The sequence below is a fragment of the Belonocnema kinseyi genome, chromosome 2 (assembly GCF_010883055.1).
Source record: "Belonocnema kinseyi isolate 2016_QV_RU_SX_M_011 chromosome 2, B_treatae_v1, whole genome shotgun sequence".
Classification (NCBI taxonomy): domain Eukaryota; kingdom Metazoa; phylum Arthropoda; class Insecta; order Hymenoptera; family Cynipidae; genus Belonocnema; species Belonocnema kinseyi.
Window position 1 is genome coordinate 122,398,722 of NC_046658.1, and position 20,516 is coordinate 122,419,237.

Sequence of the window (20,516 nt, forward strand, 5' to 3'; positions counted from 1 at the left end):
AAAAATGCACTGTTTAATGTAAATATTATTATCATATCAAATCCTAAAAAATTATTTTCTGACAATTTCATATTCTTCCAGGTATAATTTTCCATAGTAGGGACACTTTCAATTATTATAAATAATGTTTTTTTTACAAGTTTCTAGGGATTCAAGTTAAATGTTCAATTTAAAAAGATTTAAAAATCTATAGTGGCAGATATTCTTAAGTATATTAACACGATCGATTAATTGAATAATTAGATAATTCTAAAAACATAATTAATCATTTCTTGAATTTGTCTCTACAGTTTATGAATTTGAATAATTAAGGAAAAATATATTTCATCTTTTTATGCTTAAGTTTCAGTGCATATTTAGGTCAAATTAATGTGGATACTAAATTAAATTCAATTTAAATTTTAAGCCCCTTTAAATTTCTAACATTTCAAGTAGAAATATCGAATTTTCAACAAGATGGATGCATTTTTAACCAGATGGTTAAATTTTCAACAAAAAAGGTTCATTTTCTAACGTAGAAGACAATTTTTCAAAAACTTACATGAATTGTCAATAAAATAGTTGAATTGTCAATTAAAAAAGATCAATTTTAAAGGAACTAGTTGAATTTTTAACTAAAAACGATCATTTGACAACCAATAATAAAAAAAATGACATTTTTAATTGAAAAAAGTTAATTTTCAGGTAAAAATATTGCAGTTTTCACATGATAGATGAATTTTCAATTTTTGTTCAATTGTTCAATTTTCCACAACAAAGATTAATTTTCTAACAAATAGTTGAATTTTGAACTAACAATGATCAACTTTCAATCAAAAATAGAATAATTAAATTTTTAAACTCAAAAAATTAATTTACCACAAAAAATATGTGCACGAAACAGTTTATTTTTCGACTAAAAAAGACAAATTTTTAACTAAAATGATCAATTTTCAACCAAAAAAAGGCAACAGTAAAATTTTTAACAAAAAAATTAGGTTCAAACAAAGAAAAATATATTTTTAACCAAAAAGATGGATGTTAATTAATAAATTTAATTTCTAACAACTAATCCAGTTCATGATTTATAATTTTATTTAAAAATTCATCACTTTAGTTTAAATATAATTTTTAAATAAAAAATTAACTATCCCATTCTTTGTTAAAAATAGTTTGTTTTTTTTTAGTTTAAATTAAAACATTTTGATAAAAACTGGTCTTTTTTAGTAGAATATTAACTTATTTCGTTGAAAATTCATGTATCTTGTTGAAAAATCGTATCTTCTGATAGAAAATTAATCTTCTTAATTGAAAATTGAAGTGCTTGGTTTAAAGTAACTTGAAATACTTTGTTCAAAATCAAAATTATCCCTTAAGGATTCATCTTTTTTGTTGAAAATCTAACTATTTTTCTTGAATTAGTTTTTCTTTGTTTGAAAATAATTTTTTACCGGGAAATTTTTCTGTTGCATTTTTATGGTTGAAAATTGATCTTTTTTAGTTAGAAATTCAACTATTTGGTTAAAATTTGTCCTTTTTGAGTATAATATTAAATTATTTCGTTGAAAATTCATGTATTTTGTTCATTTAATATTCTTCGAAAAAGATAAATTATCAACCAAATTGTTAAATTTAAACTAAAAAAAAATCAATTTTTACCGAAAAATGAAAGTCAAATTTTTTATTTCAAATAAACTGAGGAATTTTCCACTAAAATGATGAATCTAGAACTGGAATAGTTGAATTGTAAACAAAAACGATGAATTTTCTTCAAAAATAAATCAATTTTTAACTAAAAAAGGTAAAATTTTCAACCAAGAACTGAAAAGTTCAATTTTCACTTTGAAAAAATTTTTTAGCAAAGAGATGGATTTTCAACTAAAATGATTGAACATTGAATTAGAACAGTCACATTTTCAGTTAAAAATAATATTAAAAAAAAATTAATTTAGAAAAAAAGTTACATTTTTCAACTAAATAATGAATTTTTTAACTAGATTAATTTAATTTTCAAGCAAGAAGATCAATTTTTATTAAAAAAGAGAAATTTTCACCTAAAAAAGGTGATTTTTCATTAAAAAATTGATTAGTTAAAATTCTATTTAAAAAATCAATATTCAACCAAAGAGAGTAATTTTGTTCTAAAAGTATGGGACATTTAACTGGAATAGTTACATTTTCTTTTTAAAAAAATTGAATTTTTCATTATAAAAACGAATTTTCAAAAAAATAGTTAGATTTTTACACAAATTGATAAATTTTCAATTAAAACGATGAATCTTCAACTCGAAAAGTTGAATTTTAAACAAAAAATATTAATTAAAAATAAAATTATGAATTCTTAACTATGATAATTTAATTGTAAACCAAATAAAATTTATTTTAAACCAGAGATGAAATTTAAACAACATTTTTGGAACATTCAAATAAAATAGTTACATTTACAGATAAAAAATGAATTTAAAAAAACTTTAACAAATAAGTTTATTTTTTAAACAAAAAGATATACTCTCAATTAAAATAATGAATTTTCAACCAAATTAATTAATTTTTAACAAAAGAGTAATTTTCAACTCAGTATTAAAATTGTATTCCGATGTAGAAATATTTTCAAGGAACTAGTTGAATTTTTAACTAAAAACGATCATTTGTCAACCTAAAATAGAACAATATAATGTTTAATTGAAAAAAATTAATTTTCAGGTAAAAATATTGCAGTTTTAACATGATAGGTGAATTTTTAACTAAATAGTAGAATTTTCCACTAAAAAGATTTATTTTCTACGAAATAGTTCAATTTTGAACTAAAAACTATCAGTTTTCAACCAAAAATAGAATAACTAAATTTTCAGCTCAAAAAATTAATGATCAACACAAAAATATTTTCACGAAATAGTTTAATTTTCATCTAAAAAAGACCAATTTTCAACCAAATAGTTGAATTTTCAACTAAAATTATCAATTTTCAACCAAAAAAGGGCAACAATAAAATTTGCAAGCAAAAAAAACACATTCAAGAAAAATAGATTTTCAACCAATAAGATGGATCTTCAATTGATAAAATTAAATTTTTAACAACTATTATAGTTCAAGATTCATAATTTTAGTTGAACAGTCATCAGTTTGGTTGAAAACAAACTTTTAAAAATTAAAAATTAACTATCTCATTTTTTTTTGTTAAAAATTAGTCTTTTTTTTAGTAGAATATTAACTTATTTCGTGGAAAAATCGCATTTTTGGTTGAAAATTGATCTTTTTTAATTCAAAATTCAACTATTTGGTTAAAATCTGTCCTTTTTTTAGTAGAATATTAAACTATTTCGTTGAAAATTCATGCATTTTATTGATTCAATATTCTACGAAAAAGACATTATTATCGACCGAATAGTTAAATTTATACTAAAAAATAACAGCAATTTTTATCGAAAAATGAAATTTAAATTTTTTATTTAAAAAATTATGTTTCGAACAAACTGATGAATTTTCAACTGAAATGATGTATCTTGAACTGGAATAGTTGAATTTGAACCAAAAATATTAATTTATACCAAAAGATATGAATATTAAAGAAAATAAATCAATTTTTAACTAAAAAAAGTAAAATTTTCAACCAAGAACTGAAAAGTTCAATTTTCACATGCAAAAAAAAATGTTTACCAAAGAGATGGATTTTCAACTGAAATTATTGAACAATGAATTAGAATAATTATATTTTTAGTTAAAAAATAATAATATTCAGCAACAACAAAAACCAACTAGTTTAAAAAAATTGTTATATTTTTTAACAAAATAATCAATTTTCAACTCGAAAATGCATTTTAAACTAAGAAAATGAATTTTTAAAGTAGAATAATTGAATATTCAACTAAGAAGATCAATTTTTATAAAAAAAATATGAATTTTCAACTAAAAACTATGATTCAATAACCAAAAATTGATTAGTTAAATCTAAAATGATGGGATTTTTACCTGGAATAGTTACATTTTCAGTTTAATAAAATTAATTTTTCACCATAAAGAGCGAATTTTAAAAAAATAGTTATATTTTTACACAAAGTGATGATTACTTTCTACTAAAAAAGACGAATTTTCAATGTGAAAGGATAAAACTTCAACCAAAAATTGAATATTTAAATGTTTAGTTTAAAAAATTCACTTTCAACCCAAGATAAATTTTTCATAAAAATTTTGAGCTATTCAGCTCAAATAGTAACATTTAGTTCAAAAATTGATTTTTAACAACAACTTTCTCAACAAATAAGCTTATTTTTCGAACAAAAAATAAATTTTCAATTAAAATGATGAATCTTCAACCGAATTAATTAATTTTTTAACAAAAGAGTAACTTTCAGATAATAAGTAATACATTTTTATTCCAAAATAGAAATATTCTGAATGAAAAATGAGTGGAATTTTCAACTAAGAAATAATTTTTAATCAAGAGAGAGAGAAAACATTTCAACCAAACTGTTGAATTTACAGCTAAAAATTATTCATTTTCAACCAAAAATAGAATGATGAAATTTTCGGTTAAAAAATAATAATTTAAAAAGAAACACGAATTTTCAACAAAATAGTTAAATACAGTACTGTAAAGCTTTATAAATGAAGAATCGTGGTTATTCAATTACAAATTACAATTTAAAAAAAAAAAATAAGTACGCTCTCGAAAAAATCCCTGACTTTTCTATTTTTTTCCAGGTATATCAAAATTTCCTGACAATTCCAGGTTGGGTAGACACCCTGAATAGCGATGTTTTGAAAAATGTTCTTATTTTTTGTTTGTAATTGAAAATTAAGTGTTTTTTTGTGCCTGTAAAATTCAATGCACCAGATAACAATGTATGTCGGGCTACATTTTGCAAGCGCAAAAACACTTAAATTTCAATTAAAAGCAAAACAAAAACAGGAAAATTTTTAGAAAAAATCGCTATGCTCCTTCAAGTAAAATTGCCTTTAGATTATATGGTTCAAATATTACATTCAACCATGCATTTTTGTAGAAGTATTATGGATTTGACTAAAATCCGAGACGTTTCAATCGCCTTAAGGCGAGTACTGAATGTTTTGGTTGTTCCTGTTTTTCCTTCGAAAAATAAATGCAAAAATTGATCTTAAACGCCACCAACGACTGTGTTTACGAACTGTGGTACGAGATCTTTCTTTTACGCGAATTTGCCTCACGAGAGAGTAGAAAGCATCGTCGATAAACTGCCGGAGAGCTGCTGATGTCTCGTAAAATGGACAACCCAGCTGGTTGGCGAGGACTTTTCCTTCCTCGGTTGTCACCTGAAATTGCATCAGAATTCAAGCTTTTTTTTATGATCTTTGAATTTTTAGTATTCAGCAGGTCAGATAAGGGAGAATATGAAAATCAAAAAAAAAGTCAGGGATTTTTAAACAAGATGAAGAACTTTTTAAATAGAAAGATCGCTTTAGACTATTAAATTCAAGTCAGAATATTTAATAAAAGCGATTTCTGAATTTTCTCGAATTCTTTTTAAATGTTTTAGGGTATTTTAAAAGATTCCTAAAATTTTGAAAAGATTTCAATAATTTGAAGGAATTTAGAAAGATTTGAAAGAATTAGAGTAGTTTTTAAAATTCCAAGGGATTTCAAAAGATTTTACAGGATTTAAAATATCTTATGGTTTTTATAATATATTTCAATGATTTCAAGTGATTCCTAAAGATTTTAGGGAATTTTTAAATATTCAAGGAATTGTCAAGAGATTTTTAAAGGATTTGAAATATTTTCGGTCACTTTAAAAGATTTGGAAGAATGTTCAATAGATTTCAAGGGATTTCGAAGGATTTTAAGTTATTTTTTAAAACTACAAGGACTTTTTAAGAGCTTTAAAAAATTGCAAAGGATTTAAAATATCTTATGGTCATTATAAAAGATTTCAATAACTTCAACTGATTCCTAAATATTTTAGGGGACTTTAAACTTTTTTAAGGAATATGCCAGAGTTTTTCAAAGGATTTGAATATTTACGGGTATTTTGAACGATTCGGAAGAATTTTCAATACTTTGAAGTGATTTCAACGAATTTCAGAATATTTTTAAAACATCTAAGAGATTTTTCAAGAACTTTAAAAAGTTTCAAGGGATTTCAAAAGATTTCTAAGGATTTAAAATATAATTTGAAGTTATGCTAAAAGATTTTACAGAATTGAAGTCTTTTTTAATACTAAAAGAAATTTTCAAGAGTTTTAAAAAATTTCAAGGGATTTCAAAATATTTCTAAGGATTTAAAATATAATTTGAAGTTATGCTAAAAGATTTTACAGAATTGAAGTCTTTTTTAATACTAAAAGGAATTTTCAAGAGATTTAAAAAATTTCCAAGGATTTCAAAAGATTTCACAGGATTTTAGGAGATTTTTAAAAATATCAAGGAATTTTCACGAGCTTTCAAAAGTTTCACGGGATTAGAAAAGATTTTAAATGGTTTTAAATATTTTGAGGCATTTAAAAATATTCGAGGGTATTTTTAAGAAATTTAAAAAGTTTCAAGGGATTTCTAAAGATTTTGAAAGATTTCGGGAAATTTTTACAGATTTCATGGAATTCTAAATTTATTTCAATAATTAGAAGGGCCTTTAAAGAATTAAGGGTATTTTTAAAATTCCAAGAATTTTCAAGAATTTTCTACAGTTTTAAGGGATTTTAAAATAATTTAAAAATTTTAGGATATTTAAAAAGATTCCAAGGATTTTAAATTGATTTTAATAATTAGAAGGGCCTTTAAAGAATTTAGAGTATTTTAAAAAATTCCAAGAATGTTAAAGAAGTTAAAAAAGTTTTAAGACATTTTGAAATAATTAAAAGATTTTAAAGAATTTTAAATTGATTTCAGAGATAAGAAGGGCTTTTAAAGAATTTTAAAGATTTTAAGGTGTTTTAAAAAATTTCAAGACATTTCAAGAGCTATATAAAATTTTAAGGGATTTTAAATTGATTTCAATAATTAGAAGGGCCTTTAAAGAATTTAGGGTATTTTGACAAATTTCAAAAGTGTTCAAGAACTTTCAAAAGTTTTAGGGCATTTTGAAAGAATTGAAAGATTTTACGTGATTTTAAAAGGTTTCAAGGAATTTTAAATTGATTTCAGAAATTAGAAGGGCTTTTAAAGAATTTTATAGATTTTAGGATATTTTAAAAGATTCCAAGGGATTTTAAATTGATTTCATTGATAAGGAGGGCTTTGTTAGAGTTTTAATGATTTTATGGTATTTAAAAAAATTGCAAGAATTTTCAAGAGCTTTATAAATTTTTAAGGGACTTAAAAATAATTTGAAGATTGTAGGGAATTAAAAAAGGTTCTAAGGATTTTAAAATAATTTCCACCATTAGAATGGCTTTCAAAGAATTAAGGGTATTGTAAAAAATTCCAAGAATTTTTAAGAGCTTTATACAGTTTTGAGGGATTTAAAAATAATTTAAAGATTTTAAGATATTTGAAAAGATTCCAAGGATTTTAAATTGATTTCAATAATTAGAAGGGCCTTTAAAGAATTTAGGGTATTTTGAAAGATTTCAAGAATGTTCAAGAACTTTAAAAAGTTTTAAGGCATTTTGAAAGAATTGAAAGATTTTAAGGAATTTAAAAATATTTCAAGGAATTTTTTATTTATTTCAGAGATTAGAAGGGCTTGTAAAGAATTTTACAGATTTTAGGGTATTTTAAAAGATTCCAAGGGATTTTAAATTGATTTCAATAATTAGAAGAGCCTTTAAAGAATTTAGGGTGTTTTAAAAAATTGAAAGAATTTTCAAAAGCTTTCTAAATTTTTAAGGGATTTTAAAATGATTTAAATATTGTAGGGAATTTAAAAAGATTCTGAGGATTTTCAATTAATCTCCACCATTATAAGGGCTTTTAAAGAATTAAGGGTATTTTTAAAAATTCCAAGAACTTTAAAAAGTTTTAAGGCATTTCAAAAGAATTAAAAGATTTTATGTGATTATAAAAGATTTAAAGAAATTTTAAATTGATTTCGGCGATTAGAAGTGGTTTTAAAGAATTTAAAAGATTTTAGGGTATTTCGAAAAATTCCAAGAATTTTCAAGAGCTTCATAAAATTTTAAGGGTTTTAAAAATAATTTAAAGATTCGAAGGATTTTAAATTGATTTCAATAATAAGTAGGACCTTTAAAGAATTTAGGGTATTTTGACAAATTTTAAAAGTGTTTAAGAACTTTAAAAAGTTTTAGGGCATTTTGAAAGAATTGAAAGATTTTACGTGATTTTAAAAGGTTTCAAGGCATTTTAAATTAATTTCGATGATTAGAAGGGGGTTTAAAGAATTTTAAGGATTTTAGAGTATTTTGAAAAATTCCAAGAATTTTCAAGAGCTTTATACAGTTTTAAGAGATTTTGAAATAATTTAAAGATTTTAGAGTATTTGAAAAGATTCCAAGGATTTTAAATTGATTTCCACCCTTGAAGGGCTTTTAAAGAATGTAGGGTATTTTGAAAAAATCCAAGTAATTTTCAAGACATTTAAACTTTTCATGAGGTTGCAAAGAATTTCTTAGAATTACAGAAGATATTGAACAATTTAACAAGACCATATAGGTCCTATCAAATGAGGTGATGGGAAATTTAAAAAAATTCTAAACAATTTTCCAGTATTACAAGGAATATTATCGGATTTCATAGAATTTCACTGGATTTGATATTTTAATGGGTTTTCAAGAATTTATTCACAAGAAGTGAGAAATTTCATAGGGCTATCAAATTTGAAGAGATTTTAAAATATTTTTAAAATTCATTTGAAATTCACCCTGAATTCTTATTATTTTTATCCTCAAATCTTTTTAGTGCTTTGGAATTCTTTCGAATTTTTTCAGTTCATCTCGATTCTGCTAAATTCACTCAATTCTACTCAATTCAATGGATCTTTTTAGTTTTTAATTTATCCTGAAGTCTTTTAAAGTAAGTTTTAATTCTTAGGAATTTTATAAAATTCTTTTGAATTCCCTTAAATGTCTTTAAACTCGTTTCAAACATTGAATTCTTCTCATTTGTCCTAAACTCCTATCAATTTACTCCAAATGTACTGAAATGAATGGAAACTTTTTGACTGTTTACATTTTTTTTCAATTTACATACTTGAATATTAAAAATAATAATTAAATTTTTTTAAATTATTGACTGAAAATAACAATTAATGAAAAACATATTTTCAATTATAGTTATTTTGAATTTCAACAATAATTTTAAAAGCTTTAAACAAAATTTTCTTTTTTAATTCTCGAATTTTCAAATTCGGTAATATTATAAACCGTTCGGGAATTTTACAATTCAGGTACTTTATTATTCGGGAATTTGCCAATTCAGAAATGTTATAATTCGAGAATTTTACAGTGTTTAAAATTTTATTTTTCGAGATTTTTCAGTCGTCCCGTTAGGATGCCTTTTTTATATTAGCATAAACTTTTTAAAAATGTTGAAAAAAATAAAAATGTGTGGTTTTTCAAAAAATCTTTTCAGATTCTCAAAATCCAATGAAAAAAATAAAGAAGATTTTTTGGAAATATTACCCTTTTTACTTTTTCTTACATCGTTTGTAAAGTTTCTAATTATATAAGATATAAATTATGATTTTTCTCGTAAACGATTGCAGCAAACCAAAAAAACATTTCCTTAAATTATGAAATACGTGATTGGATTTAAAATGAAATTCGTCTGTTGTAAGATAAGGTTTTTGGTTCTTTAAATGTTAATGGTGAAGAAAAATGAAAAATTAGTCAGGAAAAATCAGGAAAAAAATTCAGGGAATTTTAAAAATGAAGAGGTATATTTTGATAAAGTTTTAAGAGTACCTTACGTTGCTGCTGCAGATCAAATTTGTTACCAACCAGGACTAATGGGGTGTCTTCGTTGGCACGTACTCGGCAAATTAATTTGCGGTACTCCAAGGCTTCTTGAAAACTGTGTCTGTCTGTTACAGAATAACAAATCATAAAGCCTTCACCGCATCTCATATATTGATCCCGCATCGCCGTAAATTCCACCTGTTGTGAATAATTTTCATTCGAATAATCGATTTTCAATAACTTCATTCTTACTCATTTTTTGAGTTAAAACCTAGAGTAGAAGTACTATTTGTGACTACGTTTATTACCCAAATTAGTAAAAAAACATGTAACTTTTTTTTAATTTTGTAATTTTTTTGTTTTTAAATCTTTTTTCACTTTTTGTATTTTTTTTAAATATATTTTTCAGTACGGTTGTACTACAGGGAGTCTAGTCAAATCAAGAAGGTCTGCAAACAAATTTCCTCACAATTCCAGATATCTGAAGTTTTTTCGAGGTGTCATTTTTCATAGTACGAAGCAATTTAAACATTCCGAATTTTATAAAACAAATGACTCGGAATATGTACACAGTTTTGCGAATTTATTATAGATAAGTCTTTTTTCAGCTTCTAGGAAATCATTTTTTGAATTTTTCTATTAAGTTGGTCAATTTGAATAATAATTTAAACCACATTTTATTTTACCTTCTTATCCTTAAAATGAAGTGCATATTCAGGTATAATTAATGAGGGTTACTATATTTAATTGAATTAAAGTCACGACAAATGCCTAACTTTTTAAGTAGAAATATTACATTTTCAACAAGATAGATGAATTTTTTAACAAAATAGGTGATTTTTCATGCAAAATTATAAATATTCAACAAAACAATTGAATTTTCAATCAAAACGATGAATTTTTAAACAAGAAGCTTAATTTTCTCCCAACAAAAACGATTTCTCAACGAACTAGTGGATTTTTCAACTAGAAATACAAATTTCCAACCAAATAGTTAAATTTTAAACTAAGAAAAAGTAAATATTCAACCAACAATGGAATACTTCAAATTTCCTTAAATAAATTATAATTTTTAATCAAAATGACAACATTTTAACTAAAATGATGAATCTTTATCGGTATAAGTAAAATTTTAAACTAACTAGATAAATTTTTGACTAAAATCATGAATATTAAATTAGAATAATTGAATTTTCAAGCAAAAGATTCATTTTCAACCAATAAGATTAATTTTTACCAAAAAAGACGGATTTTTTTACTTAAAAATATTTTTTTTACCGAAAATTGAATAGTTAAGTTTATAGTTAACAAAATTAATGCCCAACCAAAGAATGAATTTCAAACTGAAAGGATATAATATTCAATTGGAAAATATAAACAATTAACTCCTACCAAAAACACTAATTTTCAACAAAATACTTTAATTTTTAACTAAAAAAGATGATTTGTAAACCAAAAACGGAATAGTTAAATTTTTAGTTAAAAAATTAATAGAGAAAACTAATTTTCAAACAAAGTGATAAATTTTCAGCTAAAATTATGAATCTTTAATTCGAAGAATTGCATTTTTAACCCAAAATATTATTTTTCAACCAAGATGGTTCATTTCGACCAAAAAATACTAATTTCGGATTAAAAAAGATAATTTTTCTAACAAACAATTGAAGATTTTAATTTTTAGTCGAAAATTTCAGAAATTATTAAATAATCAATTTTAATAGTTACATTTTCAGTTAAAAAATAATCATTTTCAACCTACAGAAAACAAATTTAGAAAGAAAATATTTTAAGTCTCACTTGGAAGAGTTAATTTTTCAGTAGAAAAAATTAATTTTCAGTCAAAAAACTAATTTTTAACAAAATAGCTCATTTTTTAATCAAAGAAGTAAATTTTGAATTAAAATGATGAGTTTTTAACAGAATTAGTTTTTAATAAAAAGAATTTAATTTTCAACCAAGTAATTACATTTTCATCTTAAAAAAGAGGAATTATTAAAGAAAATGGTAGTAATTTATATTTCAAACCAAAAAGATTTTAAGTTTTAATAAACACAGATGAATTCAATAAAAAAAACGAATTTTCAACTAAGGAAGGTTTTCCAATCAAGAGAAAAAGAGAAAATTGCAAAGAAACTGTTGAATTTTCAAGCAAAAAGACGATTATTTAGCCTAGAAGATTAATTTGCTATCAAAAAATAAAAATTTTTGTTGTTGTTAAAAATTCATTTTTTTTAATGATTCCCCTATTTAATTTATCGTTTATGGTTGAATTCACCTAGCTGAAAATTAGACTTTTTTTTTCTTAAAAAAAAAATGAATTTTTCTAACTGATGATTAAACTATTCCATATTTGTTTGAAAATGTATTCTTTATATGTTAAAAATCAACTATTTGTTAGAAAATTTATCTGTTTTGCCAAAAATTCGTCTTTTTGGTGGAACTAAATGGTTGACAATTCGTTTTATTTTGTTGAGAAGTAATTTTTCAACTATTTGCGATAAAAGAACAAAATTCGCGATTTTAAACGAAATTCCAGGGTTTTTCTTTTGTTCTTTAGTAGTCTTTTGATAAAAAATGCACTTTTTATGTTATAAAAGTACTCTTTCTTGATAGAAAAGAAACTGTTTGTTAAAATTTAGATTTTCGGTTCAAAATTGAAGTATTTTGCTGAAAATTTCTCTTTTTTGGTACAAAAATAAACTTGTTGATACAAAATTTATTTATTTATTTGCAAATAAGAGGGATCACAGCGCAAAAGGAGCTAAAAAAGGGAAAATAGGGTCATTTTCTCAAGAAAAAGGGGAAAATTGTTAAATTTTTAAATCATTTTCAATGCCTTTTCAATGGATTTTGCCATTAAAGAATATTTTTTAAATTGGATTTATCACAGTGATATAAAAAAGTCAGAGAAAAAATAAAATTAGTTAAATACACCATTTTTATATATTTAGTAGAGCGACGTAAAAATGTTAAAATTAATCGAATCGTATGAGAAATACATAAAATTTTTTAGGAATTACAAAAATCTCTGCCTCATTCATAATTCTTTGAAAATGTAAAAAAACATGTTTTTTTGATTGATTCTTTTTCGTGGTGTTTACAAAGTTCCAAAATCGCCAAAAAATCTAAATCACGACAAAAGTTTTTTCCGAAAAAGCAAAATTTTAAAATATTTCTTTGGTTCAAGCTGAATAAATTTCAGGTTCTACATGTTCAACTTTTGTTTAAATGTGTCCATATGACTAAATTTAAAAAAACACATGTTTTTTGCACATATTTAAAAAAATTGTTGTTGAGCAAAAAAAATGTATTTTTAAATTCCGTACTTTTTTATTTTTGTTTACTAGTAAAAGCTATGAACATAACAAATTCATTTTTTGCACTTTTGTCAAATGTTGGTTAAAACATCTCCAACATGCTTTAAAATGTTTCAGCTTCAAAAAAAAATTTAAGAGTATTATTAATGGTTCAGCACTAGAAACATCTACATTATTTATTGATAAATAATTTATTTTTTGAGAATAGGAGAAAAAGGGAATTTTCAAGAAAAAATGGGAAAGACTGTGCACCCTGAAACTAGTTTTTTTGGTTGAGGCTTCATCTATCTGAATAAAAATTCGTCTTTTTGGTTAAATTCAAATAATTAAAAATTCGTTTCATTTTGCTGAAAATTAATTTTTAAACTAAAATTTTAGAATTTCATTTTTGGTTAAAGATATATTTTTTCGATGAAAATTCAACAATTCCAGGGTTTTTCTTTTGTTATTTCGCTTAAAATTCCAACTATTTGGTTGCCAATGCAAATAATTGGTTAAAAATGAATTTTGTCGTTGAAAAATCGTCTTTTTGGGCTGAAAATCTGTCTCTTTTGTTAGAAAATCTTTGTTCATTGGAAAATTTAATTATTTTGTTGAAATTGCAATATGCTTATTTTAACTAACCTGGCCAGCAGTATCCAATATATCCAAAAGCGCAGCTTCTCCATCGATAACAGCTTGTTTCTGATAAGAATCCTCTATAAAAATAATTTTTTTTTCAATAACATGTAAAAATTCACACTAAACGAATTTTCTGTGGAAACTGTTTTTACCTATAGTAGGATCATGGTATTCCAAAAAACTGTGACTCACGAATTGTAGAGTTACGGCTGAAAAAGAGTTTTAGAAATTTTCAAAATTAAATATTACTGTTTTGCATGAGTATAAGTTTGGAATAAAAATTGGGATCTGTCAAAATCAAAACTTCAATCCCTAAAGTTTTCATATCTAATATCTCCATCAAAGACAAATGAATAAAGATACAGTGGTCAATTCACAACAATAAATAACATAATACGTTCATATTTTTTACTATTATTATTATTAGTAGACAAATATTTTTATAGGAATTACAATATAGATTCTATAAGTGAAAAAATAAGAATTCGTTACAAAATCTAGAAAAATGGAATTATTACATATGGATGGTTAGATTTAAATGAATGAAGCAAAATAATAATAGTAAATAATACAAGAAATGTAAAAAATACCTGATTTCCCTACTCCACCATCGCCCAAAACAACGATCTTGTAAACCCTGAGCCCCCCTCGAGTGGTAGGTTGTTTGACTCGTTCATCTTTGCTATCCGAGGCAGCATTATTTTCTTGAATGATATCAACAGACATCGTAAAAAATTGCCGCGCTCAAATGTGCCGTAACTCACTTTTTATCGCCATAATCCGTTTTATTTATGTTTCTTAAAAATCTGGCAGACATTATGGTGTTTTGACATATGACGAGAATCACGAAAAGCAGTCAGCGGCTCGTCCAACGGAGACGTGATGCTGCATTATTTTCATTGTATCGCTGTCCTCCGTCCCATTTATAAAGAAATATTCGAATTTCTTCGACTAAGTGGGTCGAACATGTTAATAATCAGTCATCATTACACTCATTCTGCCGTGTGTCTTCTGTCAACGATTGACGGTGACGGCTGACGGCTGACAGGTGACAGACCCCAGTTCGATTCACTTCTACCAACCATTTTCCCATTTTTTTATTTTTTTAGGATGGCTGAACTGGCACGTATTTTAAGTTTTCATGATCGTTGGCAAGATGTCTGCACGTTGAGGGTCAAGCAATTGGATACATAAAGAAAAATAGTTTTTATTTTTTAAGAATTATTTAATGAAATAATGAAATGATAATAATTATTTATTGTGAATGTATAAAAAAATGTTGGTTTTCCTCCTCTTTTTTGATTACGCAACTCAGTCTCACCTTAAAAATTCTCATTTTAAAATTGTCCAATTTTTTGTTGAAGATTTTAAAAATTAAAAATGAAGAACAAGAATATTTTATAACTAGGCACTCAAAATTAAATGTTTTTAATTTGAGAATGTCAAAAATAGGTAAAATTTCAAACTAAACTTTTTAAAAAAATGCAAGCTTAAAATTGTGCAATTTCAAACATTGGAGTCTTTTTTTAAAAATTTTCAACTTTATATTTCTAATGCAATATATAAAAATTGTCCGATTTTTAGTTGAAGATTTAAAAAAAATTAAGGTAATAATTTCTCAAATTCAAGCATTAAAAATGAGAAGATTTTATAACTACAGGAATTGAAAATTTATTAATTTTTATTTGAAAATATTCCCAAATATTTAGCGTTTCAAATTCCACTTAAAAAATAATCAAGTTTCGAATTGATAGGAAAAAAAATTTGCTACTTCAAACATTTTAATCTTTTCTTTTATTTTTTACTTTTCAATGTAAGATGTTAAAATTGTCCGAAGCTGATTGAAAATTTAAGCAATGAAAAATTAAGACCATAATTTCTCAATTTTCAACTTTAAAAATTGAGAAGACTTTAAAACTAGGCATTGAAAATTGATTTTTTTAAATTTGAAAATGTTCCGAAATATTAAAAATTTCAAACTCAACTTTAAAAAAAATGGTCCGTTTTTTAGTTAAATATTTAAAAAACGCTTAAAGTTGAGCAATTTTAAACATTGCAGTCCTTCTTTAAAATTTATTCTCGGACAGAATCGGATTGAGTCGGATTAATTTTCAAGCAGTTCTTAACAAACGAGATTCAAACCTTTTTTTTGGATTGCTTGATTCGCATTGGCTCGGATATAGAAATCGAAATGATTTGGAATAGTTCTGATTGCCTCGGAATCAATTCCTATCCGAAACTTTTACCAGGAAGTAATAATAAGAGAGATAAATGAGTAATAACAATAAAGATAAAATGATTAACAATAAGGATTTAAGTTCAAAATTTTTAAAAAATTAATTTTCAATGCCTATAGTTACAACATTTCTTTTTTTAAGGCTTGAATTAAAAAAATTATTGTATCAATTTTTCAATTTTTTTCAATCTTTCATTACCAATCCGAAAAAGTGTTGAATCTCGCTTTTTATGAAACGCTTGAAAATTAATGCGAATCAAGCCGATTCCATCCGAGACTAAATTTAAAAAAAAGGACTGCAATGTTTAAGATTGCACAATCTTAAGCGTTTTTAAAAATATTTAACTAAAAATCGGACAATTTTTTTTAAGTTGAGTTTTAAATTTTCAATATTTCAGAATATATTCAAATTTTTAAAAAACTCAATTTTCAAAGCCTAGTTTTAAAGTCTTCTCAATTTTTAAGGCTTAAATTTGAGAAATTATGATCTTAATTGTTCATTGCTTAAATCTACAACTTTGATCGGACAATTTTAACAGATTACATTGAAAAGTAAAAAATAAAAGATCCCAATGTTTGAAATTGCAAAATTTTATTCCTTTCAATTCGAAACTTGATTATTTATTAAGTGGGCTTTGAAACGTTAAATATTTTGGAATATTTTCAAATAAAAAGTAATTCAGTTTTCAACTCCTGTAGTTATAAAACCTTCTCATTTTTATTACTTGAATTTGAAAAATTATTGTCTTAATTTTTTTTGTCTTAATCTTCAATTAAAAATTGGATAATTTTTATATATTGCATTAGAAATTAAAAGTAATAAATTAAAAAAGGACTCCGATGATTGAAATTGCACAATTTGAAGCTTAATTTTTTAAACAATTTTTTTGAAGTGTTGAATATTTTGGACAGTCTACAATTAAAAACATTGAATTTTTAATACCTAGTTATAAAATACTCTTGTTTATAAGGCTTGGATTTGAAAATTATTTAGTCTTCGTTTTTAATTGATCAAATGTTCAATAAACAATCGAACAATCCAATGTTTGAAATCGCACAATCCTAAATTATTCATTTTTAATCCTTCAACTAAAAAATCGGAAATTTTTTAACAGTTGAATTTGATATCTTAAATATTTTGGAACAATGTAAAATTGATAAAAAATCTGAATCTCAATGCCTATTTTTAATATGTTTTCATTTTTTAGGCTTGAATTAAAAAAATTATTGTTTACATTTTTCATTTTTTTAAACTTGAACTAAAAATTGGACAATTTTAAGATATTACACATTAAAAATTAAAACAAGACTTCAATGTTTAAAATTGTAAATTTTATGCCTTTTAATTCGAAATTTTATTATTATTTTAAATTGAGTTCGGAAACTGTTAATATTTTGGACATTTTCACATTAAAAATAATTAAAATTTCAATGTCTATAGTTATTATATTTTTTATTTTTAAGGCTTAAATTCGAAAAATTATTGTCTTAATTTTTAATTTTGTTTTAATCTTTAATTAAAAATCGGACAATTTGAAGATATTGCATGAAAAATTAAAAAATACGCCAATGTTGGAAATTGCACAATTGTAAAACTAATTTTTTTTCATTTGAGTTTGAAGCTTTAAATATTTTGCGCATTCTCATATAACATTTATTTTTCATTCTTAAGGCTTGAATTCGAAAAATTATTGTCCTTATTTTTCGATTTTAAATCTATAATTTTTTTAAAGTTGAGTTTGAAATTTTAAATATTTTAAGCATTCTCATTTTAAGTTTCAAATTTAAAAAAAATTAAATTTACGATGTCTATAGCTATAACATATTTTTTATTTTTAAGGCTTGAATTAAAAAGAAATTATTGTCTTAATTTTATATTTGTTTAAAGTATTAATTAAACTCGTAAAATTTCAAGATATTGCATTAAAAGTGAAAAAAAAAAACATTCCAATGTTTGAAATTGCACAATTTTAAACGATAAATTTTTAAACCTTTAACTAAAAGTCAGACAATTTTTATTTAAGTTGAATTTGAAATATTAAATATATTTGAACATTCTTAAATTTTTAAAATTGAATCTTCAATGCCTGTTTCTAAAATACTCTCATTTTTAATCTTTAAATTTGAGAAATTATTGCATTAATTTTTATATTTTTTTGTACAATTTTATGCCTTTAATTCGAATTTTTTATTTTTTTATTTTAGTTCGAAATTTATAATATTTTGGAAATTCTCAATTAGAAAATAAATAATCTTTGAATGTCTATAGTTTAAAAATCTTGCATTTTTAAGGCTTAAATTTGAGAAATTATTGTCTTAATTTTTCGTTTTTTTAAATCTAATTAAAAATCGGACATTTTCCAAATATTGGATTAAAAATTGAAAAAAGGCATAAATGTTTGAAATATCACAATTTTATACCTGTTTTCATTCACATCCTCATTTATGAGAGTGTAATGAAATCGTTCAAATTTTCGATCTCTGGTTTTTAACGGATCTTTACGTTTCGGCATGCACAGAATCGGAAAATCATCAAATTTTGTCGGTGTCTGTCTGTTTGTCTGTATGTATGATACCCTGAATGTTGTAGCAACGCTAACTTTTGAAGGATTTGTGCTATCGAGCCGGTCTTTCATACACTTCTGAAGGTTCACAAAATGAAGGTTAAGTTCATTAGTGAGACATTTCCAACCAAAATTTAAAAATTGAGAGCATTTTCAAAATTTTGAAAATTTTTTTTTCAAATTTTATAAATATTTGTCTAAGTTTCTTATAGGCGGGTAAAATACTTGCAAATTATATAAATACAATTTTTTTGATTGATTTTTGATTTTTAGATTCAAAAATCTCATTCAAATTTTCACTGATACCAAATATATTTTAAAATTATTGTAGCCGAATTTTTCGATTAGCCCACAATTAAAAAAATGAGAGCATTTTCAAAATTTTCAAATTTTGATTTCAAATTATAACAATTTTTGTCAAAGTTTCTTATAGATGGGTAAAAGACTTGTAAATTATCCGAATAAACTTTTTTATTTTGATGAAAATTAGAGAAGTTATATAATTTTCAAAAATTTGAAAATTTTCAAAAAATAGAAAAAATTATTTTTTTTCATAGATCCAAAAATTTTATTCAAAATTTTCACTGATACCAAATATATTTTGAAACTATTATTGCCGAATTTTTCGATTAGCCCACAATTTAAAAAATTAGAGCATTTTCAATATTTTCAAATTTTTTTAATTTTAGAAATTTTTGTCAAAGTTTCTTATAGATGGGTAGAAGACTTGCAAATTATCGAAATAAAATGTTCAATTTCGATGAAAATTAGAAAAGATATATGTATACTTTTGAAAAATTTGAAAATGTTCAGAAAAATAGAAAGAAATATTTGTCTAAAAGATTAGGAAATTTCATTTAAATTCATCACTATATATCAAATATATTTAGAAACCATGTCAATTAAATTTTTCGATTAGACAAAAATTCAAAAAGTTTGAGCTCTTTCAAAATTTGAATACATTTTTTTTTATTTTTAGAAATTAAATGCTTTTCAACATTTTGAACATTTGCAAAAAACAGAAAAAAATTTTTTCAATAGGTTAAGAAACATCAATCCTAATTTCTAATAGATGTAAAATATATGTTTTTCGAAACTATTATCATGAAATTTCTTAATTAGATAAAAGTTCCAAAAGTTAGATCATTTTCAAAAATATGCAATTTTGGTTTTTTAAGAGATCCATAAGTTTAAAGCGTTGTTTTTAGTAGAATTTAATAAGATTTACAAATTATCTTGATGAAATTTTTCAATTGAACACAAGTTATCGAGCGCGAAGCTTGAGTTTCGTAATGAGAATGTAATCGTCAAAGCCGTAGGTGCTTTGAGAACCTTCTTGAGAATTTTTTTTTTTTTAAATTTCAGTTACAATTTATGTTCGTAATTCCTCGGAAGTTTAAATCACAGTTTTCGACTTAATTTATAGTATTTACGATATTTAGAAAAATTTACTTAAAGTGTACGCATGAAAAGTACGAAAACGAGCGCGAATCTCGAGAGTGTCCCTGCGCGCCATGGGCGCACTCAAACTTAGCGCCAAGCAGGCATATTTTTTAATTTGAGTTTGAAATGTTAAATATTTTGGAAATTCTCATATGAAGTTCCAAATTTAAAAAAATTTAATTTTCAATGGCTATGGTTATACAAAATTTTATTTTTAGGCTTAAATTTGAGAAATTATTTTCTTAATTTTTCATTTTTTTTATCTTCAATTAAAAATCGGACAATTTGAAGATATTGCATGAAAAATTAAAAAAGACGCTAATGTATGAAATTGCATAATTTAAAACCTGCATTTTTTTAAAAGTTGAGTTTCAAATATTGAATATTTTGGGCTTTTTTATTTTAAGTTCCAAATTAAAAAAAAATCAATTTTTAATGCCTAGAGTTATAACGTTTTATTTTTTATTTTTAAGGCTTGAATTTGAAAAATTATTCTTATAATTTTTCATTTTTTAAAAAATCTTTTAT

The 20,516-nt window shown here is 23.8% G+C and overlaps 1 protein-coding gene across 1 annotated transcript; it reads right to left on the reverse strand.

The window, feature by feature from the left end:
- Positions 1–4,699: 4,699 nt before the first annotated feature.
- Positions 4,700–14,760, reverse strand: LOC117167585 (GTP-binding protein Rit2). The gene is made up of 5 exons (XM_033352638.1): positions 14,336–14,760; positions 13,898–13,954; positions 13,749–13,822; positions 9,814–10,005; positions 4,700–5,268 (listed from the first exon to the last, which is right to left on the reverse strand). The coding sequence occupies exons 1-5, from the start codon at positions 14,469–14,471 to the stop codon at positions 5,026–5,028; spliced, it is 702 nt and encodes a 233-aa protein (XP_033208529.1). The 5' UTR covers positions 14,472–14,760; the 3' UTR covers positions 4,700–5,025.
- Positions 14,761–20,516: the final 5,756 nt, after the last annotated feature.